At 38.8% G+C, this 23,287-nt stretch overlaps 1 protein-coding gene across 1 annotated transcript in view; it reads right to left on the minus strand.

Annotated features, from left to right (window-relative positions):
* The window catches only part of KIF24 (kinesin family member 24), a 59,759-nt gene extending 36,533 nt beyond the window's left edge, over positions 1-23,226 (minus strand). The window contains exons 1-3 of the mRNA XM_082657243.1: positions 23,090-23,226; positions 3,504-4,151; positions 273-462 (exon numbers count right to left, since the gene is read on the minus strand). Of these exons, the coding sequence (XP_082513369.1) occupies positions 273-462; positions 3,504-4,126 (813 nt within the window). The 5' untranslated portion in view covers positions 4,127-4,151; positions 23,090-23,226. The remainder of the gene's footprint in view (positions 1-272; positions 463-3,503; positions 4,152-23,089) is intronic.
* Between the last annotated feature and the right edge of the window lie 61 nt (positions 23,227-23,287).

The following is a 23,287-nucleotide window of genomic DNA, read 5'->3' on the forward strand; positions in this document are numbered from 1 at the left end:
ATTAAGTTCACATAAAGCATGTTAAGTGACTGAATGATGCAACTCTATTGCACAAGAGTGGAGGAGTTACGTTTTTGTATCCCCCACGGCGCTATATTTTTTAAAAATGAAGGCTAAGGTTTATCAATGATTTAATGCAATGTCACATCAGGAATGAATGCCAGCACCCAAACCCAGAACTGGATTTTAGAATTTGTACTGCTACTCAAACAAAAAACAGAAAATTGACACTTGATAATGTTAGTTCCAAACATAGAAGGAAAGCATCATACCTGCAGAATATATTGTGTGAGGTCAACTGCTTCTTTCTTCTCATGAACAAGTAGAGTTTCTTTGTCTTCTACAGTAATAATATTAATTTCTCCACGACGTACCTCCCTCATGCCCAGAGGGCGTTTTCGAACACAAACTCTGATTTTCTCCATCTCATTCCAAGGATTCTCTTTCTCTGAGGTGTTCTGGCTGATATATAAGTGGGCTTTAATTTTTAATAATACGATAAAACTACTTAAGAGGTCAAAGTATCAGTACATTTTGTTACATATTAGGTGTAATACACGCACACACACATATACACACGATATGTTACATACTGAAGTGTTGACACTGAGTTCTTTTATTCACTATAAATCCTCCTGATTACTTCTATCTCCCTCTCTACTCCACCCCACCCAAAAGCAGGTTTCTTGCTTCCTTTCAATCCAGTTATTATTGTACATTTACTGTTTTCTGGACCATTCAATCTAATTTCTTTTTTTAATCCTACCTGGGTTTATTAAATACCTTGAATTTGGTGGTAGGTTTCAATGTATTTTCCCCCTGTTTCTCCCAGGTATATTCTGGTACTCCCTTTGTCTTGTTTTCTTGCATCCTCTTTTTGCCTACCCTGATATATATTTATTTGTTAGAACACGATCCTATATTTCCTCTTCCCTTTATGACTGGTGCTAATTCACCACTGGTGCTAATTCACCACTAATTCATCTTTCTGTTCAGATACATTTCTTCTCTGGCTGACTTCAGTGAACTCATCAACCTTAACACCCAGAATATTGAGGCAATATTCCTTGGGTTAGGAACATGCTGTGAAGCACAGGAAGCTCAGCTCAGTGCTCTGTGATGACCTAGATGGGTGGGATGGGGGGTGGGGGTGGGAGGAAGGTCCAAGAGGGAGGGGATACAGGTATACATATAGCTGATTCACTTCATTGTACAGCAGAAACTAACACAACATTATAAAGCAATTATACACCAATTAAAAAAAAAGACTACTCAAGCCCTTTGAAACATGTTTTGTTTTTTTAACCAATGTAGAGTAGACGTCTAAAAAAATGTACCATTTTGACAGTAAGTGTGGCAAAATCTTGACAATCATTGAAAGTGAATGATGGGCATGTGGGGGCTCACTGTTCTATTTTCTCTTCTTTTGCATATGTTAGATTTTTTTATAAGAAAAGAACAATTTTTTTTCTTTTTTGGCCATGCTGCATGGCTTGCAGATCTTAGTTCCCCAACCAGGGACTGAACCCCGGGCCAGCAGTGAAAGCGCTGAGTCCTAACCACTGGACTGCCAAGGAATTCCCCGGGGGGGGGGGGAAAGTTTTAATGTATTCTAAAACGCTCTGGTTTTACTGCTCAACCTTCCTTAGAAGAAATAAAATATATCTGTTTGACATGCAGAGTTAATACATCTAGAGTTAGGTCTGTTCAAGATCTTAAATAAGTCAGGGCAGCCAGTTATCTAAACGCCTTAGACTTTTATTAAAGTTCTGAGTCCAGTAATTTATTTTGAACTTACCTGATTTGAGGTGTCCAAAGAGAATGCTCTTTGGACAGGGATGACTCACTAATAGGAAGCCTTAAGTTGGTGAGGGAGTTTCTCAGGGTTCTGAAACTCTGGCTCCTACTTAGGGTTTGGGTGAGAAGACAATATTGAGAATTATTGGGGAAAATGTACTTTCTTACCTCTATTTCTCTAATATAAAAAGGAATGGGAAGAGTATGATAATAATGATATAAAGTGAGAAAGCTCAATTGAATAGCTTTCGTTCTGGGTTTGCCACGTACAAACCTCTGTGAGAGCTCTTATCTCACTATATGGTTGCCTGTCTTCCCACTTACCCTGCCCCCTATGAGTCTGAGAGTCTCCAGATATCCTAATTATCTTTATATCTAGGATCAGGGCAAGCAGAGGTGGTACTTTATATTTGCCAAATAAATAAAACAGCAATATTTAAACTAAAATATCCATTCTATCTAAATAAATAATGCAAAGTCACATCTTAGTCTATTTATAAATAATTCCAATTTAGATTTTTATGTGTTTTTCAGTAAAAGACTAACATTCAAGAAACTATTTGTTCTTTCACCACTGAGCTCACCAATAGGACAGCAACAATCCTGGCATTGATGATCATAGAACAATCTAGTCCTTTGACAACTGAAAGAAGAAAACAGTACTATATGCTCTGTGCTTTGCTAAACCAAACCAAAAAAAAAAATTTTTTTCTTCCAAAAACACTATCGAATTCACTTATGTATTTCAAATTACTAAAGGCATTTTTACCTTTAAAATTGGGTCTTCTATTTTTTTAGAATAAAAGAACTAGTTGGTTATGAAATCCTCTGAAACCTTAGCCAATATAAGACCAGAGGTAAATACTTTGTTTTAAGGTATGAATAATAGCCTTTATTTTTTTTTTAAAAAAAAGTGGCTTAAGAATGTATTTTATTTCTCCACAACTCACCATCTATAACTTTTAAAATAACAAAACAAACAATACACATTATTTTTAAAAGAATGTATTTTCTATCATATACCAAGGTTGGTATTAGGGATTACTTGATATTTCACCTCTTAGGGACCTTATTTCAAATCCTAACTCAAAGCACTGTCACTCTGACAACCAAACTCTAAACTCCATCAAAAGGGTCTTACTCTTTGAAATGACCAAAATCATCTGTCCTTCCAGGGCTGGAATTGTAGAAAGCACTCAAAATCAGGACCATATTTCAATATGTGCAGGTAAATCAATTGCTCCAAAGACCTATTTAATTCAACTAGTCGAATTAAACAGTTGTTTTTAACTAAGCTTCATGCCTTCTGGCTGAAGTGAATTTGATAGCCTTAAAAAAAAATCCTGTGAATTGTGTAATTTTTTTTTCACTGCAGAGGCTAGTTAACTACTGATATTTTACCTTCATGGATGCATTAGATGTATTATGTTACATGCACTATAATAATAAAAATATGTCTGCTATAGGAATAATAGCAGACCCTGGTAAGTAGCAGCTGCTTGATGCATATGAACAATATCATCTGGAAAGTCCAAATTCTTCATTAATTTTGCCCTATCAAGTTACTTCCATTATCACCGCAGAAGCTGTTCACTATCGTTTTCTGTAAATATGGAATAGTTGGTCTCCTCTGGTCATGGAGAAGCCTGCCCTTGCCTAAGGCTACCCTCCCTCCAAAATTAAAGAAGAAAAAAATAAGTTATTACCTGATATAGGAATGAGGGATTCCATAGTTATACCCTGAAACATGAGAGACTCTTCGTATAACGGGACTATCACAATCTCCCTGTATTGGAGAAAAGTGATTTGATGAAAAGAGTGAAGTGTTAGTTTCTTCTTGTAGGTAGGAATCAGCAGCTGTGGCATTCAGAATTCTTGTTTTTGTACAGTACTGGGAATCATCTGGTAGCAAATGCTCTAGTACTTTTAGGTAACTAGACTTTTGTTCACTTGCAGATAAATGTGATAAATTGCACAGTTCAAACTGATTGCTGCTGGTAGTTCTGTCTTTGTTGTCAGCAGGAGAATCAAAATGCAGTTGCCTTCGAGGGCCAGATCTAGATTTCTGAGGCTTGATGCACAGACTGCTTGTCTGTAGAGGATACTCTGGGCTACTGACTGCTTTATCTTCTTCCTGCATAATCTTAATGATTTTGATAAGTTGGAAGAGACGTTTGCGGTCGTTCATGTCATGGACTCCCAATTTGGAGTAGTCCTTCATTGTAACATTGGCTAATTCATCTATTTTCTGAAGGCCAAGGGCAGTAAAATGAGGATAATACTGTGCTAGTTCAGCTTCACAAAGACATTCATATAACCAGGATGTCATTTTTGTGAATGGGTTTCTATAAACTCTGAAGAGAAAAAAAAAATTCATTCACTTGAAATATAGTATATGTAATACAATTATTCCTTTAAAAACTGAAAACCACAAAAGAAACATCCAGAAAAATCCATTCTAGCATACCAGGTTTTCAATAAATATATTTTTCTTCTAAAATGATTAAACAGCATAGTGCATAAAGATGCTTATAATGCATTTGTAGTAACAGATGTAATTTGTCCATCTGCTTAATAAAAAGAGACTTTCAATTGTGTATACACACAGGTACATGCACACACACATAACACAAGTCACTTACTTATTTCTAGGGAGTTCCTTCCAACCTTGCAATGTCTACTTAACATATACCACAAACTACTAAAACCTTGTTCCCAACTGCTGATTGTTACAGGACTAATTTTAGATGTTCAACTTAATGTCAAGGCATGTTGCACAACTGTTTCCCATGATTAATGAACAAAGGTTAAGAGCTCTTTCAGAATGGAAAGCAGAATTAAATAGTGGACCACAGAGGATCATAAATGAATATAACTCAGAGAAAATCACATTTGTGTTTGCTGAGTATTGGCAGAAGTTAGTTGAATAAAGAGATAAAAACATGATTAATTTAGAACCTACTAATTCAGGATTTCAGATTATTCTAAAAGGTAGCTGGTTGTAGATGTCCATCTATACAGAACATAAATAAAAGAATTCACCTAGGGGGACTTCCCTGGTGGCACAGTGGTTAAGACTGTGCTCCCAATGCAGGGGACCTGGGTTTGATCCCTGGTCAGGAAACTAGATCCCACACGCATGCCGCAACTAAAAGTTTCGCATGCCACAACTAAGGAGCCCACCTGCCACAACTAAGACCCAGTGTAACCAAATTAATTAATTTATTAATTAAAAAAAAAGAATTTACCTAGGCAATTAATACTATGGTCAAGATTTTAAATGGTTATACAGTAAAATCCTTAAAAAAATTTAACACCAAGCTATTTAATTAAATACTAACAAATGATGTGGTAATAACACATAATCCTGGACTATTATTAAAATCCTGGAGAACTCCCTGATGAGTTAATTCCTGTTAATCACTGTTAACAGTTAATCACTGTTAATCAGGTTCGAGAATATTCAAAAGTAAGTAAACTACATTTTTCTCTTTAAAATTTTAAAAAAATAATTCAGAGTTTTGGGGGCCTTCCCTGGTGGCGCAGTGGTTGAGAATCTGCCTGCCAATGCAGGGGAAACGGGTTTGAGCCCTGGTCCGGGAAGATCCCACAGGCCGCGGAGCAACTAAGACCATGTGCCACAACTACTGAGCCTGTGCTCTAGAGTCCACCAGCCACAACTACAGAAGCCTGCGCACCTAGAGCCCGTACTCTGCAAAAAGAGAAGGCACTGCAATGAGAAGCCCGCGCGCCGCAATGAAGAGTAGGCTCTGCTAGCCACAACTAAAGAAAGCCCGCGCGCAGCAATGAAGACCCAATGCAGTCAAAATTAAATAAATAAATAAATTTATTTATTTTAAAAAATAATAATTCAGTTTTCAAAATTCTATTAGTTAGTTCTTGGTAAAGCTTTTTTGTTTTTCATTTTAGTTTATACTTTATCTTCACTCTAGGAGAAACAGAGAAAGAGGTCAGGGCCAGGTAAAAGTGATGATTAAAGGACATTGTGTTGGGACTTCCCTGGTGGCACAGTGGGTAAGACTCTGCACTCCCAATGAAAGGGGCCCGGGTTCGATTCCTGGTCAAGGAACTAGATCCCACATGCCTGCTGCAATGAAGAGTTCGCATGCCACAACTAAGGAGTCCATGTGTTGCAACTAAGGAGCCCACAAGCCACAACTAAGGAGCCCGCCTGCCACAACTAAGACCCCATGCAACCAAATAAGTAATTTTTTTTTTTTTTTTAAAAAAAGGACCCTGTGTAATAAATGTTGGAGGAAATGCTACTTAAGCTAAAGAAAAGGCCAAAGGGGCTAATAAGTAACACATTCTAAACTCATCCTGCCCTTTTCCATTTGTGGTAGATTAAAAAAAAAAAAGTCACAAATTCTTTGCAGGTCCTTCCATCAAGAGATGGAATTTATTTCTCCTGTTGCATCTAGGCTGGCTATTTTTTTTAATTAATTAATTAATTTATTTATGGCTGTGTTGGGTCTTTGTTTCTGTGGGAGGGCTTTCTCTAGTTGGGGCAAGCAGGGGCCACTCTTCATCGCGGTGCGCGGGCCTCTCACTGTCGCGGCCTCTCTTGTTGTGGAGTACAGGCTCCAGACGCGCAGGCTCAGTAATTGTGGCTCATGGGCCCAGTTGCTCCGTGGCATGTGGGATCTTCCCAGACCAGGGCTCGACCCCGTGTCCCCTGCATTGGCAGGCAGATTCTCAACCACTGCTCCACCAGGGAAGCCTCTAGGCTGGCTTTGTGACATGTTTTGGCCAACACAATGTGGTGGAAATGACACTATGTGACTTCCATGCCTAGTCCTCAAGAGCCCTTGCAGCTTCTACTGTTCTCTAGGGACTCTTCTGCTGTCATGTGAAGAAACCCAGCCAACAGCCATATTCAAAGCCAGACACATTAGAGAAGCCATCTGAGACTATTTAGCCCCAGTGGCGCCACCAGATGACTGCAGCCATATGATGGTCCCAGGTGAGACCAGAAATGTGAGCAAATAAAACAGTAATTGTTTCAAGCCACTAAGTTTTGGGGTAGTTTACTACACAGCAGTAGGTAACTGCAACACTGACAGCTTCTATGCCTTTTTAAATGCTGTATCTTTGCCTGAAATGTTCCCAACTCCCTCTGCCTACTAAAATGAGCCATGTCCATTCTTTCAAGAGAGCTCAATAGCTTCTCTTCACCCCCGTGAAGCCTTCTTTCTTATCTCAGCCTCTTCTACCATTTTACCACCAAGCACCCTACGCAGTAGTTAAACCAGGCCACCAATCAATCCCTTTACTACAGTGTCTTCTACCTGGAATACCCGTTTTTCCTTGGAAAAACCCTATTTACATTTTTCTTCTGTGAGGCATGCCCTAGCAAGGGATAACTGGTATTTACTCTGTGCTTCAGTAATAACAATAATAGCAGCTGGTACGTACTGAGCATTTATTATGTACCAAGCACTGTTCTAAGCACTTTGTTAACCTCTAAACAATCCTATAAAATAAATGTGTGACCTTCAGCAAGTTACTTATTTAACATCTCTGAAACTCATTTTTCTCAACTGTAAAATGGAAATACAATAGTCCCCACAGTTTCTAGGGTTAGGATTCAATGAGAAAATACTTGTAATAATGCAATTATTAATCAGCAATAATGCCCAGTATGTACGTAGTACCCAGTAAGTGTTGGTAGCTATCACTACTGAGATTGTTATTTCTGTATTACTATTACTGTATTACTGCTACTCACCCAGAACCTAGAAAAGAATAAGCCTTCAATGTTTTGGTGTGTTTTAAGTTATTTCTAAAAAGTTATATTCCCTACTTGGCTCAGCCTAACCTAGGGGAAGAGGTTAAGTGCTATGCAGACTTCTCAATTTCCACAGGCTGTACAAGATCCTGTATTTCACATACTTATTCCCTCAGTGACATACCCAACACTTCCCAATCCAACTCTGATAATCATGGCTTCTATTGCATCCCTTAATCAGTACCTTCAAGACCAACATATTTATATTGTGATGCTTGGATATCCCATAATATCACGGGAGGGGAAGATACCGGAGTTAGCAGTAATCTGGACATGCAGATTATAGCAGCCAACAGCATGCTTCTACATAAATTGGCAGCATAGTACCTTTCTGAGCCCTATAGTTAGCCTATGTTCTTTTGTTTTAAAATTGGATATGCTTCCTATATATAAAATAGATAACTAATAAGGACCTACTGTATAGCAAAGGGAACTCTACTCAATACTCTGTAATGACCTATATGGGAAAAGAATCTAAAAAAGAGTAGATATATGTGTATGTATAACTGATTCACTTTGCTGTACAGTAGAAACTAACACAACATTGTAAATCAACTATACTCCAATAAAAATTTTTTTTAAATTAGATATGCTTCTTTGTACCACATTTCATTTCACAAAGGTCCAGCCCCTCTCTTCTTCTGGGATAATCATCAGAATCACTCCAGGAACTTTAAAAAATATAGATACCTGAGCCCATCCCAGATCCATAAGAAAACAAAACAAAAAAACCCTCCCAGATCTTGAGGGGGAACAGACATAAGAACACTGAAAAGGTTTCCCCAGGTGATTATGATTGTACTGCATTGATATATCTATCAAAATTACAAATGCAAATACACTGACCTAGCAATTCCACTTCTAGGAACATACCCTATAGATACTACGTACAAGTATAAAATGACATAGGTACAAAATTATTCATTGCTGCACTTTATATAATAGCAAAGAAATGGAATAGAGACTGGTTAAATAAATTATGGTACTCCATTAAACATAATACTATGTAGCAACTATAAAGAATAAACTCTCAAAATATTACTGAAGAGAAAGAAAGCTCTACAATATATTAAGCGACTAAAACAAGGTACAGAACAGTTTGTATAGTAAAGGTATCATTTGTTAAAGAGAAAGAGATAATTTATCTATAATAGACCTATATATTCGCTTATCAGGCATAAAATATCTTTGACAGGATGCACAAGAAAGTAATAATACTGGTGTGGGGGGACTAGTTGGTGGAAGGTAAGCATGGGAAGGAGACTACTTATGCCAATAAATGTGGTAGTTATTATTACCTTTCCTATTGTTATTTCTATTTCACTGCTGTCTCCATCACCCAGAGCAAGACCTCGAAGAGCTGTTTTGTAAATTGTGAAACTATGTAACTATATTACTGATTTTAAAATATATATTTTTAATTTTATCTACTTCCCTTCTTCCCAATCTCCCCAAATTGATCTGATACAACTACTTGTTACTATTTTGGTGTTTTTCCCTCTAGCCTTTTTAAAAAATATATGGTTGATGTACAATATTATATTAGTTTCAAGTGTATGACATAATGATTTGACATTTGCATAAGTTAAGAAATGATTACCATGATAAGTCCAGTAACCATCTATCCTCAAAGTTCTTACAATATTATTGACCATATTCCTTACGCTGTATACTATATCCCCATGACTACTTTATTATATAACCAGAGGTCTGTATCTCTCAGTCCCTTTCACCTATTTCGTCCACCTCCCCCCCACCTCCCAGCCTTTTAAGTGCACTATTTTACACTGTACTCATAACTATACTGAAATCTACTTTTCTATTTAAGCATTTTCATACCTGTTTGTTATAGCCATTAAAAACAATCCACACTATTATAATGTTTGCTGAATAGATGAATTACCCCAGGGAGATGTGATTTCTCTCTTCCAGCTATAGTGTTTTAATTGTAAAACTTACAGGGTATGTATTACAGACTTATATTTTTTATTTTTTAATTTATTGCCAGCCTTGTTCCAGAGACGATAAGGTGGCTCTGCCTTATACTATAGTGAGCTTTTTTTTTTTTTATAGTGAGAATTCTTAAAGAGAAAAGGAATACGATCCCACCCAGCCTAGCACTGTGCTAGCAACAAATATTTGTCAAATGAACAGAATCTGCTTAGATAGGACACAGGACAAAAGGTTCTACCATTTCTACTTTTTACCTAAGGCAACTAAATGATTAAAAGACTCCATTAAGGGACTTCCGTGGCGGTCCAGTGGTTAAGACTTCACCTTCCAACGCAGGGGGTGTGGGTTTGATCCCTGCTTGGGGAGCTAAGATCCCACATGCCTCATGGCCAAAAAACCAAAACATAAAACAGAAGCAATATTGTAACAAATTCAATAAAGACTTTAAAAATGGTCCACATCAAAAAATATAAAGAATACTCCATTAAGCCTGCTTATGTGGCTATGGAGCCATTTTTTCTATTTCCTAACTCTCTACAAGACCCATCATCCAAGGTAATGGACACAATCTCAGAGTCCTTACAACCAAGAAGAGCCTAACATATACAGTGTCTTTACCAATATCACCCTGAATACTTCATATAGGTCAAAGAAGCATTTTATATAGGGATTTCCCCTGTGGTGCAGTAGTTAAGAATCCACCTGCCAATGCAGGGGACATGGGTTTGATCCCTGGTCCGGGAAGATCCCACATGCTGTGAAGCAACAAAGCCCATGTGTCCTGGAGCCCACGTGCCGCAACTACTGAAGCCAGCATGCCTAGAGCCCGTGCTCCACAACAGGAGAAGCCACCGCAATGAGAAGCCCTCACACCGCAAGCTCGCCACAACTAGAGAAAGCCTGCGCACAGCAACAAAGACCCAACACAGCCAAAAATACATAAATAAAAATAAATAAATACCCTGTTAAAAAAAACACATTTTATATAACAAGGCCAATCCCATTATTTCAGCTGATGGTCATACTACCTTGATGATCTGATGAAACTAAAATTTACTAAGTTTTATTTTATGCCAAGCGCTATGCTTAAGTACTTTACATAAACTATTTTATTTAGTCTGGTTATACCAGAATTCTATTTTAAAAACCCTGTTGGGGCTTCCCTGGTGGCACAGTGGTTAAGTGTCCTGTTTTGTGTTGGCTTAATCTGGCAACCCTATATTAGAATCAAGTTCCACATTTGGGGCAAAAATACTTCATAGGTGTTATCATGTGCTTCATAATACATCACATCAGAATACATACAAATGTCTGCAAATTGCAGACTGATTTCCTTCATTGTAAAGTTCTCTCATCAACCAATCAATCCAATGGTTTCATCCTCTGTTGATCGCTACCTGCCTCAATTATTTCACTGGGGTTGCAAAACGGTGATTTTCTGAATCTATCATTCTTTGTGGAATTTTCCTACAAAGAAAAACTTTCTGTCAACAACTAGGGCTCTTTGATTATCCAAAGTAGAGTTTGCACATGAAGGCGGGCATAAAAGTATTCTTTCTTTTAATTTCTAATTTTCAGAGTTAAGTTGTAGTAGTGCCCTATTTTGGATGGTGTCCAATGAGTTCTTTTGGGGTTTTGTTTTTGCTTTTTTTTGAGGGGGCGAGGCAGGTTCAAATTCATTATTAATTCATGGGTTTTATATATTTCATGTGTTTCTATCAATTGCCTTAGTCTTTGAGAGATTCATCTTGTATATTTCCTGGCCAAAACCTAAAATCAGCTTTCTTCCAAGAAACACATATCTCTGTTTTAGAAGTAGCTGCCCTTTGTCCCACATCCAGCTAAAGGTTACATATTCCTGGCAAGTCTTAAGCAAAGAGGGCCTGGGCATTAGGGAAAGAGGGGACAGAATAAGCACAACCACACCGGCCCTTCTCTTCCCTTTGGAGATCAGGAATAACGCTATACAGCTACAAGTAGCTAATCCAGGAAAGTCACTACTCACTTCATATTTGAGTTACTGAATAGTATTTCTAGATCAAGTTCTGACTTCAGTGTCAACCCCAAACAGTTAGTTGTGGCTTCTGGGAGGCTTTATTAAGAAGGACATTGAGGCATTTACAATCACTAATAGAATACAGGATGAGAATTTGGGGGGCTGGGGAGGGCAAGTCATTTCCATTTTATTTCTTGCAGCCCTCCCTACATACTGGAGTTAAGCATTTACAATTGACATCTTTGTCGCACTGTGACTATAAGGATGTCAATAGAGTTCCTCAACATAAAGGTGATAGGATATAATAACCACTAAGAAGCAGAATGACCGGACAATGGAATATAAATAAAAATTTTTAGTAAATTAAGTATTTCAAATATTTTAAGAAATCTGATTTCAAATGTCCCCTATTAATAGTTCATAAAAATTCAGATAAAAATGACAAAGGGGTAAAGGAAGAGTTAGAGGTCAAGATGGATGATTGTTGATTTTGTTTAGTATTGGAGAATTCCTATTATATTAGCTATAACTTTACTGGGTAACCTAGAGCAGAAAGGGTAAATATGCAGCCTATAAATACACAACACAAATACCAATCTGTGCTGCTTCTCTCCCCTCCTGTACAAATGGTAAATAATCCAAATCTATTTCAAGTTTTTCTTTCTTTCTTTCTTTCTTTTTCTGGCCGTGCCACACAGCATGCGGGATCTTAGTTCCCTGACCAGGGATGGAACCCATGTTCCCTGCAGTGGAAGCGCTAAGTCCTAACCACTGGACTGCCAGGGAATTCCCTCAATTCTTTCTTATTAAGCCCTGAAATAGCTTCAAGATCCCCTTTTGGGTGTGTGTGCACAATAGGGTACAAATCCATGCGTTTTGACAGTTGAATACACCTGTGAAACCATCACCACAATTAAAATACAGAATATTTCCATCATCCTCAAAAGATTCCTCACGCCTCTTTGCATTCCATCCTTCCCTCTGCCCCTGGCCCTAGGCAACCACTGATCTGTATGATGTTTCTGCCATTATACATAAGTTTGCTTTTCTAAAAGTTTATATAAATGGAATTATACAATATATTCTTTTTTGTATCTGGGTTCATTCACTTAGCATAATGATTATGAGATTCATCCATAATGCACATATTATGCCCTCATTTTACTTAGGAGGAGAAAGACTGGAATGAATTGAGTTGCCTGCCCAAGGTAACACAGCTATCAAGTGACAGTTCTAAGATTCAAACTTAGGTCTTCTCATGGCTAGTCCCATGTTCTTTGCACTATTCCATGCTGCCTCCTTCAAAAGTAGCTGCAGACAGCTCCTTGCCAGCCCCCCTAACAGGCCCTCTATCTACCCTGCTCAACAGAGTGGCTGTCTCCTGCAGATCTGTGCTGCAGCATGGAATCTTTCACAGTTGCCACCACCTGGAAAATGCCCTGCAAATCAGCAAAATCCAACGGAGGCCAGATGGGCAGGTTTTTACATGTAGGGTCCACTCACGTTCAATGTCACTAGTATGCAGAGTGCTCCTTTGTGACAAACCCAGAGACTGCTAGGTCTCAGCTGTTGGGGTAACAATCAGAAATAGGGTCTTGGAAGAAATCCAGTTGGCAGAAATTCAAACTTTCTTATCCTGGTGGCAGAGAAGATAAACTGGAAGGGGAATACATGCAACTTTATACACAATTAAGGAAGTTTATTCAAATTCCAGGATGTGGATAAGATCCAACTATTTAACATGTCCCCTCAAATTTTCCATTCATCCACCTAAACTATGTAACTCTACCCACCTAAACTGCCTGAACCTGAATTTGGAATCAGATAACTCTCAGTCATTTAGCTGTGTAAACTTGGACAAAGTCACTTAGTTTCTCTGAGTTTTATTTCCCTCTCTCAAAGGATGTGATAAAATTATTTATGTAAAACTAGGGCTTCCCTGGTGGCGCAGTGGTTGAGAGTCCGCCTGCCGATGCAGGGGACACGGGTTCGTGTCCCGATCCGGGAAGATCCCACATGCCATGGAGCGGCTGGGCCCGTGAGCCATAGCCGCTGAGCCTGTGCATCCAGAGCCTGTGCTCTGCAACGGGAGAGGCCACAACAGTGAGAGGCCCGCGTTCCGGAAAAAAAAAAAAAAAAAAAAAATTTATGTAAAACTAATTTTAAAATTGTAAAGTACTCCATAAGGATGGAGCTATGCTCTCTTATTCAGCACTGGATCACTGTGCCTGGCATGTAGGAAGTGTTGACTTATTAGAAACAAATAGATAAAACATATTAAAAACTTTTAACACTATTAAAAGATGGTTTCTATTATTCGACTGATGAAAAGCTGAATACATAACAGAATCTAAAGGTAAGAAATTAGATATACTGAAGTAGATGTACTATACTTGCAAAATATACTAATTAATTAATAGTAATGCTATGTGTAGGCTTCTACTAATGTAATACTGTTTCATCGATGACAATTGTACAAATACTTTTCTCTCCTTCACTGGCATAAATAGTTGACATAAGTGCCTGGTTACTATATATAATGTGCAAACACTAGATGATGCTACTTATCAAAAGACCAACATTTGATACAAATATAAGTCATGTGTATGTGTGGTCATTTTAATTGATTTTCTTTTAATCAACTTTACTGAGGTATAATTTATGTATAACAAACTAGACCCATTTTAAGTGTACAGTTCCATAAGTTTTGACAAATATATAACCATGTAACCACCACATTAATCAAAATACAATCAAGACAGTCCCATCAGAAAAGTTCCTAAGGCCCCTTGGCAATCAACTCTCTCCTCCACCCTTGATCCCAGGTAATCTTTGACTCGCCTTCTGTCCCTATAGATGAGTTGTATTTTCTACAATTTGTCGTAAAATAAAATCATATACTGTCATTGTTAGTTTAAATCTATTTAACATTTAGTGACTGAAAATTTTGTGATTTTCCTTTCTTAGGCCTTTGGAAAAAAGTTAAAATGATCATACTATTTACCGTAGCTCTTTTTTCACTGACCTAAATGACATCTGCTAATAAAGGAAAAAATTTCTTAAATCAGTCTAATTTAACTGAGAAAAACAAGTAGTGAAACAAATTTGAAGAAAATAGCATAATCTACTGTTGCTTGTATAATTGTCAAGATTATTCAATATCTCTAATAAAGGTTTTTGATCACTATAAAAGTAGAAAACTTAAATCTAAGGTCTATATATTCCTTGCCAATCAGAAAAACAGGGGGAAAATGGCCCAAGTTCTAAAGCATCCAAGCTATTTTTAGTTTCTCAAATTTATGTGACATTCCCAAAACTTCAATTATCAAAGAGGAAAAGGAAAAAAAGGGTCAATAAATCCCTCTAGGACATCATTAAACTTTAATAACTTTACTGAGATATAATTCACATACCAAAAAACTCACCCATTTAAAGTGTACAATTCAATAGTTTTTAGTATAATCACAAGGTTGTGCAACCATCACCACAATCCAATTTTAGAGCACTTTTATCACTCCAAAAAGAAACACTGTACCATTAAATTTTAGATGTTACACTAGTATCTAACAGAGAAAAGTGCTTTTCCTAAAACATTCACTTCTATAATTATCAAAAACAAAATTAACCATGGAAGAAATTGAGAAAATGTATTGAAGTTTTCTGGGGAAATGTGAGCTGTGGTCAAGAGCTATTAAGAATGCACAGGCTGAGTTATTTTTTACACTCTTCTAGCACAGAATGAAAATTTCAAGAGCTTCAGTTGAATAAATTAGAAGGGCATACCAAACATGTTCTAGGTGGGTGTGATGCCAATAATTTTCAAGAAGTAATTCAGTATAAGTCTAATAATGCATAAACCAAAGCCAATTTCATTCTATGAAGAATCTTAGGAACTCTACCCTTACTTATTTTATTTTATTTTTATTTATTTATTTATTTTTTTGCGTTACGCGGGCCTCTCACTGTTGGGGCCTCTCCCGTTGCGGAGCACAGGCTCCGGACGCGCAGGCTCAGCGGCCATGGCCCACGGGCCCAGCCGCCCCGCGGCACGTGGGATCCTCCCGGACCGGGGCACGAACCCGCGTCCCCTGCATCGGCAGGCGGACTCCCAACCACTGCGCCACCAGGGAAGCCCCCTTACTTATTTTAAATAAAATAAACCAGCCTGTTTAAAAAAAAGAGAAAAAAGTCTGACTCGTTTGTACATGGATTTCATAGTATCAAATAATCTTTGTTATTTTTATAATGGTTAATTAAATAATTCCTCTTTAAAGGTGTATTTATTTTTGTTACAAAGAATATAATGAAGAGGAAAGTAAAATGTGGCTTTGGGTAGCATTTATAGTAGAAAAAACAAAAGTTGAAAGCATCTGTGTGTCACAGCCTTTTTAAAAGAAAAATATTCAAAGTTACTTCAGAAATAATTCATGTTCCCAAGTTTAAAAAAATCCTCTCCGTTCGAAAATAAAATTTCAAATTATTTATGCTGAGCAACCCTGGAAACTAAAAGTTCACAAATGCCAGAAATAACCTGATCATTTGTGAGGTAATTAAAAAAACCACACAGTAAACAGAACTTAAATGTAATTAATCTTAGATCAAACCTGACAAATAAAACTTACAAAGTTCTTTAAATGACCATTAAATTTTAAAATAAATATTTCTGCATGGAAAAGCATTTAAAAGGCATTTTTAACAAGTTATTTATAATGTAACTGTAAAAGTGTAATATTTATTTCTAAATATGATTCCATTATGTTAGAGGAAAAGTTCTTAATGGCAGAGAACATATGGTTGTCTAGAAAGAAAATAAGGGGCAGTGAGGCAGGTTATCTTCACTAAGGGGAAAAAGGTGTGGAAGGAGAGAATACAATAAATTAGAGAAGGCAGAGAGTTATGGAGAACTCTCAGGGTAAAGGATCATGGGGCTAAATCAGAAACACTGAAAAACAGTTTGGCATTATCTTACCAAGTTGAGTGTTCATAGAGTATACAACCAAGCAACTCAACTCCTAGGTATATACCTCAGAAAAGCTTCTGCATGTGTGCTTCAGGAGGCACATACAAAAAAGTTCACAGAGGGCTTCCCTGGTGGCACAGTGGTTGAGAGTCCGCCTTCCGATGCAGGGGACACGGGTTCGTGCCCCGGTCCTAGAAGATCCCACATGCCGCGGAGCGGCTGGGCCCGTGAGCCATGGCCGCTGAGCCTGCTCTCCGCAACGGGAGAGGCCACAACAGTGAGAGGCCCGCGTACCGCAAAAAAAAAAAAAAAATCCAGTTTCTGCTTTTCTTGAAAATTAAAGATACAGTTACATTGGGCCTACAAGATAAAGCAACAACGGATCAAAATTGAGTTATAGCTGATCTCTTTAGAAGAGCATATACTATCCATACGCCATGGTCCCCTGCTCCCGGTTCCTTTATACCCACCAACTTTATTTATTTACTTTAATTGGTTAGCCCTGTGGGCATCAGAGTTTGAGAACTAGGATCTGATCCAACACCTTCATTTTGTGTGGTAACTGAGGCTCTGAATGATTAAGTGACTTGCCTAAGGTTACACAGCTTTGATACGCTAAACCTCAGTGGCCTTTTCGAACACCTTACTATTTTCCACTTTCTACTTCCTCAATTATACATGTTTTAAATGAATATACTGCTCCTGAAAGTAAGGGACTACACGGGAAGGTCAGCAGGCATTAGAACATATTATACGCTCTCATTAATACAGAGGTAGTATGAAATACAAGGACTAAAATAGCTTCTGATTGCCAAGAAATATTTCTTCAACTGAGTTCCCCTAAACTGTGACAAGGACCACTTAATAAAATAGGGCTTCCTTGGTGGCGCAGTGGTTGAGAATCTGCCTGCCAATGCAGGGAACACGCGTTCGAGCCCTGGTCTGGGAAGATCCCACATGCTGCGGAGCAACTAGGCCCGTGAGCCACAACTACTGAGCCTGTGCGTCTGGAGCCTGTGCTCCGCAACAAGAGAGGCCACGATAGTGAGAGGCCCGCACACCGCGATGAAAAGTGGCCCCTACTTGCCACAACTAGAGAAAGCCCTCGCACAGAAACGAAGACCCAAAACAGCCAAAAATAAATAAATAGGGCTTCCCTGGTAGCGCAGTGGTTGAGAGTCTGCCTGCCGATGCAGGGGACACGGGTTCGTGCCCCAGTCCGGGAAGATCGCACATGCCACGGAGCGGCTAGGCCCGTGAGCCATGGCCGCTGAGCCTGCGCTCCACAACGGGAGAGGCCACAACAGTGAGAGGCCGGCGTACCACAAAATTAATTAATTAATTAATTTTTCAAAATATACATATATAACAACTTTATTGAGATATAGTTCACATACCGTAGAATTCACCCATTTAAAGTGAATTCAATGGCTTTTAATATATTTACATACTAAACCCCCAACCCATCCAGCCCTAGGCAACCACTAATAATGATAACTTTTTTAAAAAGTCATCGAACCCACTGTACCATTAGTAACAGATAAAATACAAACCCAACATTCTCAATGAATTTGCATTAAGATGTTTGTGTACCCCACATTAGGCATAAGACCCCTAATTAAGAACACAAGAAATGCATTATTATCAGTGAGAGATTAAAAGGTGGATAATAAAGTATACACTTTTCCTCCAACAAGGGAATTAAGTTATTTCAAACTCCAGGGATTATTCTATCTATAGACCACTGGTCTTAAAAGACAAGGGATACTAGACAGCTGCTTAAAACAACAGCTGCAAAGAGTGAGAATATATGATACCTAATGTAATTCTTAAGGCTGGATGTGAATTTGTGGATACAAATCATGTGAGTTATACCCAAAAGTAGTTTTTGAAAGATTGTTTCTTTTTGTAACTGAAAAACAAGCTTCACCTTTGTTTATGGTTAAGTAGCTAATGCTTTGCAATTACTGCAATTCCTTTCAAGAGCCCCACTATGACATTTAAAAATTTCTAAGTCTGGTGCAAAACATGGGAGCAATCACCTAAAAATAAGCATAACAAAATTGTTGAACCCAGTTATCTTAAAACAGTTCAAGTATTACCTCTCTAAATATAGAGGTTTAATTTTGAAAGAATTCCCACGAACAGGTGGTAACCAATATTGGGTTTAAACTCAGTGTTTTATTTTTTAAATCTTGGTCTAATCCAATTGCAGAAGTTGTCATTTTCAGATTTTTTGCCATTTTGCAGTTATAAAATACTTTCAACAAAATATATCTCACATGTTTAATTGGAAAAATAACGATTACAATCAGTTTTTATGAATTATTAAGATGACAGAGATGCTTTTACTCAGGGTTACATCCTCTTGGGAACCGTTGCCACAATGGCACCAGAAATTATTTCTAAAGGAGTGATGCTGAGAAAGCAAAGAACGATTAAAACAACAATTCCATTCACTGGGATCTAAATTATTAATACATAATTATGCTACCTGATTAATCTTCCAAGACTTTTTGTGAGAGATGGACGTTGTCATCACCTCACTTTATACAAATGAAGAAACAAAGGCATAATTTATTAAAAACTACATGAATTTGTTTTTGAAAGTGATTAGATATCTATTTGTTGGCTACATAATTCTACACCACTAGTTTTAACCAATCAAATCCCAGCATAAGCAGGTAACTTAAAAGACTATAAGAGGGCTTCCCTGGTGGCGCAGTGGTTGAGAGTTCGCCTGCCGATGCAGGGGACACAGGTTCGTGCCCTGGTCCGGGAAGATCCCACATGCCATGGAGCGGCTGGGCCCGTAAGCCATGGCCGCTGAGCCTGCGCGTCCGGAGCCTGTGCTCCACAACAGGAGAGGCCACAACAGTGAGAGGCCCGCATACCGCAAAAAAAAAAAAAAAAAAAAAAAAAAAGACTATAAGAGACACAGTACTGCTCCTCATTGCTTGTGAAATCTCAACTAGTCTTTTTGGCCTGGATATTGCACAATGTTATTAACTGAGTACTTTCAGAATTCCAGTGTAACTTTAGTTCACCTCACAATAAAACTAACAATCTTACAGTTGTCTTGCAGCAAAAACATGCAGGTATCACTATCAAAATGTCCTCATGATTAAGCATCTGAACTACTTGTCAATAACCAAACTCATTAACTCCCCACAAAATCTGTTCCTCCATCTCTTTGTTCCTTGGGGAAGTGAGGGCTGAGGTAGGGTAAGTGACAAAATACTATCTATCCAGTCACTCAGAGCTAAACTAGGAAGCATCCTTAGACTCCTCCTTCTCCTTTAATCCCAAATCTGATCAACAGGTCCAGTCAATTTAATCTCCTAAATATCTGTCAGATTTCCTCTTTGCTATCCTCATTCCTACTACCACAGCCCTGGTGGTTCTGCCTCAGATGGTGGTTCACCTAGATCATTACATGTCTCTTAACCGCTCTCCCTGCCTCCAGTTTTGCCCCCTCCAAACCATCCTCCACACTACAGAACCAGGTCATTGTTTTGAAAGCACAGTTATGACCATGCTGCTCCCTTATTTAAAACCTTTCAGTGGCATCCTGTCACCTATCTAAAGGACAAAGTCCAAGCTCCTTAGCATGTCCTACAAAGCCTTCTACAGTCTAGCCCATTCCTCTCTCTCCCACCTACTCTTCAGTTTAGTCAGCTTATCTCTGTGCATTTATTCACATTGTGCTCTTAAATGGTCTCCTCCAACTCTCATCAAACCTCACTTTACCTGTCTACCTCTTACCCATTGATTAAAACACAAATGAGTTCTTTTCTGGTCTCCCCAGATGTGGTTGGATTTCCCTTCTATGTTCATATCATACCTTTTGCATATCTCTATCATTGCAGTTACATTCTGTAATAATTATCTATGAGTATGTCTATTTCCTCCATTAGAATATGATCTTGTGGTCAAGGAATGTGTCTTATTGATCTTTTTATCCCTGGAATCTAATACAATGTCTGGGAATAATAAACATTCCATAATTATTTAACGAATAAATATCCCTACACTATTTTTAGAACTATACAAAAGCATTTGATACCATTTGCAGTCATAGGTGATAGAAACTTTTGTATCAGCGTAGTTTGATTACTCAAGAAAACTAAAGCAGAGTTGGTGGTGCCCTGACTCACTGCCCCTGAGCAAAAAAATGAAGGAAGTTTCTATCACTCAAACGAATTGCTATGGGCACAGTTATGGTCACAGTTACAACAAAAACCTTTCATCCAGTCATTCAAGAAATAGCTTGAGGGACTTTTATGAGCTGGGCCCTTTCTAGACATTGAGGAACAAAACAGATAAGGTCACTGCCCTCAAGGTGCTATTATTCTAATGGAAGGAGATAATCAATAATCAAATAAGCAAGATAACTTCTGATGGTGATAAACGTGTTTCTCTGAGTTCTGGGAGCTGCTGTAGCAAATTAATCAAACCTGAGGAGGGGGACGTGGGAACCTCCAATTTGTAGCCAAATCTGAGAGAAGTTTGGGTATCTGGGGACCTAACTAGTTGTGATTGGCATCTGAAGTGGTATGGGAGCAGTCTTGTGGGACTAAGCCCTTAACCTCTGGGACCTGACACTATCTCCAGGTAAACTGTTAGATTGAGTTAAACGGTAGGACACCCAGCTGGTGTCACAGAGAATTGTGGGGACCCCGCATATTTGGTTTTTCCCTACACAGGAAAAAGACAAACTTGTGGAAAACTGAATTTTTCCAGTACGAATGGTACCTATTAGTTTATGCCTATGGAAAAGTCTTCTTGTTTAATAGGATATGAACATCAAAATCCTTGAGACAATATCTCGGAAAGTATACAATGACCACAACACTCAAAAGTACAAGAAGTAGAATCCTATTACTCATTTAACAAAATCTGTTGAGGGCCTACTCTGAACAAATTATGAATAGGTTTGCTGAGCCAGCGCAGGAAACTGGATTAATTCATCAATTAAACTGAAGGGATCTGAGAAGAGTGGTTCAATCAACCCCTCACTTTACAAACAAAACTGCAGCCCAGAGGAAGAAACTGCTGTTCCTCCTAAACTGGAAGATGAGAGAATCATGCCCTAGTTTACCCCAAGGACATACTATGAATAGCCAAAGATTTTCATTAACAACATAAACCAACAGTTTTTAATGAAATGTTATGTGGGCAGTAGATTAATGTCTTATGCTAAGAAAAATGTAATATTTATGTAAAGCCCTTGATATGATATAGTGCTTTGCACAGGGTAGATGCTCAATAATGGTAGCTATTACTTCCAGCTATATGGTCTTTGGAAGGCTGAGTGCATGATGTCTACCTGGCATCAGCCGCTTGACTAAATTGATAATAGAGCCACATGACTTCTAATCTAATTCAAACATTTGATTTTCCACATGGAAAACGTGAAATCTAAAAGGGCTAAATGACCTGCAAAGCCAGCCACAGTGAGAGAGACAGAGCCAACACCAAACCCTGAATCCCCAGTCCGGGTTCCATTACATGCCACAGGTATAAAGTTTAGCTATAAGGTTATGTTCAAAGTTTTATAAGAAGGTAATAAGAACAGAGCTGCTATACCTGACTTTTTTCAATCCTTTCATTAAAGTCATCATTGAGCTATGATTTTGATATAAGAATCAACAAAGCATATTGGGAATACAGCCTTAGGAGTTAACAATGAAACAACAGTCTTGGTAATGCAGTTCTATCACGGACACCTGATAAACGGATAGGCTACCGGAGCAGCTGTTATATGTGCCGAAGTAGAGAGACTACAAGCAGAACAGAAATACAACAGAGAAAACACTTAAAATGTGACAACAGCTGTGGGTCATTAAGAAACTGATATCAAGGCTTTTGGCATACAGCAACAACAGAATGGTTTGTTTTAAGCAAAGACCAACCGGGAGTCTAATAAAAACACTGGGAGACCCAGACTAAAAGCCACAATGCGGGAAGAGTTGTAGTAAGCAATCTAAAAGTTTTCCCTTTCACGAAGAGTGGAAAGCCCAACCGTAAACTTTCAGGTCCTTTTGCATATGAGATCAGGATGCCCTCCCCCTTCCCCCATAAAGATAAAAAATAGTCTCTGTATGGAGGGAAAAAGGGGCAGGGCATAGAGGGGAATCCAATTTATTTGTGGTGAATTAAATTCAACTCAACAAATATTTCCTGAAAACTCTACTATGTGTAAAACATTGTGAAAGATGCTTGCCTTGCCTCAAAGACCTCAGAATTATATGGTAGAAGGGAAGAGAATGGGGTTCACGGCAGTACCCAAGGAGGAACAGAAGCTCTCTAAGAGAAGTTCCAGTCAGGGCTATAGGTTCAAAGGGATAAAGAGGACTTCGAGACTCAGAAAAGGTTTCACGGGAGAAGTGAGGGAGAGGGTAGGCGAGTGGGTGAACGTTCGGACCATCGGGAGAGGTCAACTCCCAGTTCCCTCCCAACTGCCCGCCTCCTCACGCGCTTGGCGGGCGCCCTGCGCACCCTCTCCCGCGGGGCAGGCAGCAAGGCTCCCGAGCAGCCCACCCCGCCCCGGTTCTCCCCTGCCATTTCTCACCTCGGAGGCTTCCAAATTCCTCCTCTGTCTGAAGACAGGAGAAAAAGCTGACAGCAAAGAGCCCCAAGGCGGGCGACCGAGGCGTGCTGTCAGCTCACTAGCTTGAGCCTGCCGCCAGGCCGCACCCCCATGGTAACGCCGCCAAGCGCCGGTTCGAACGCCCGCGCCGACGCCAGCGCGCTGGCAGTCCAACACCGT

This window comes from Grampus griseus (genome assembly GCF_964374135.1).
Source record: "Grampus griseus genome assembly, chromosome: 6".
NCBI lineage: Eukaryota > Metazoa > Chordata > Mammalia > Artiodactyla > Delphinidae > Grampus > Grampus griseus.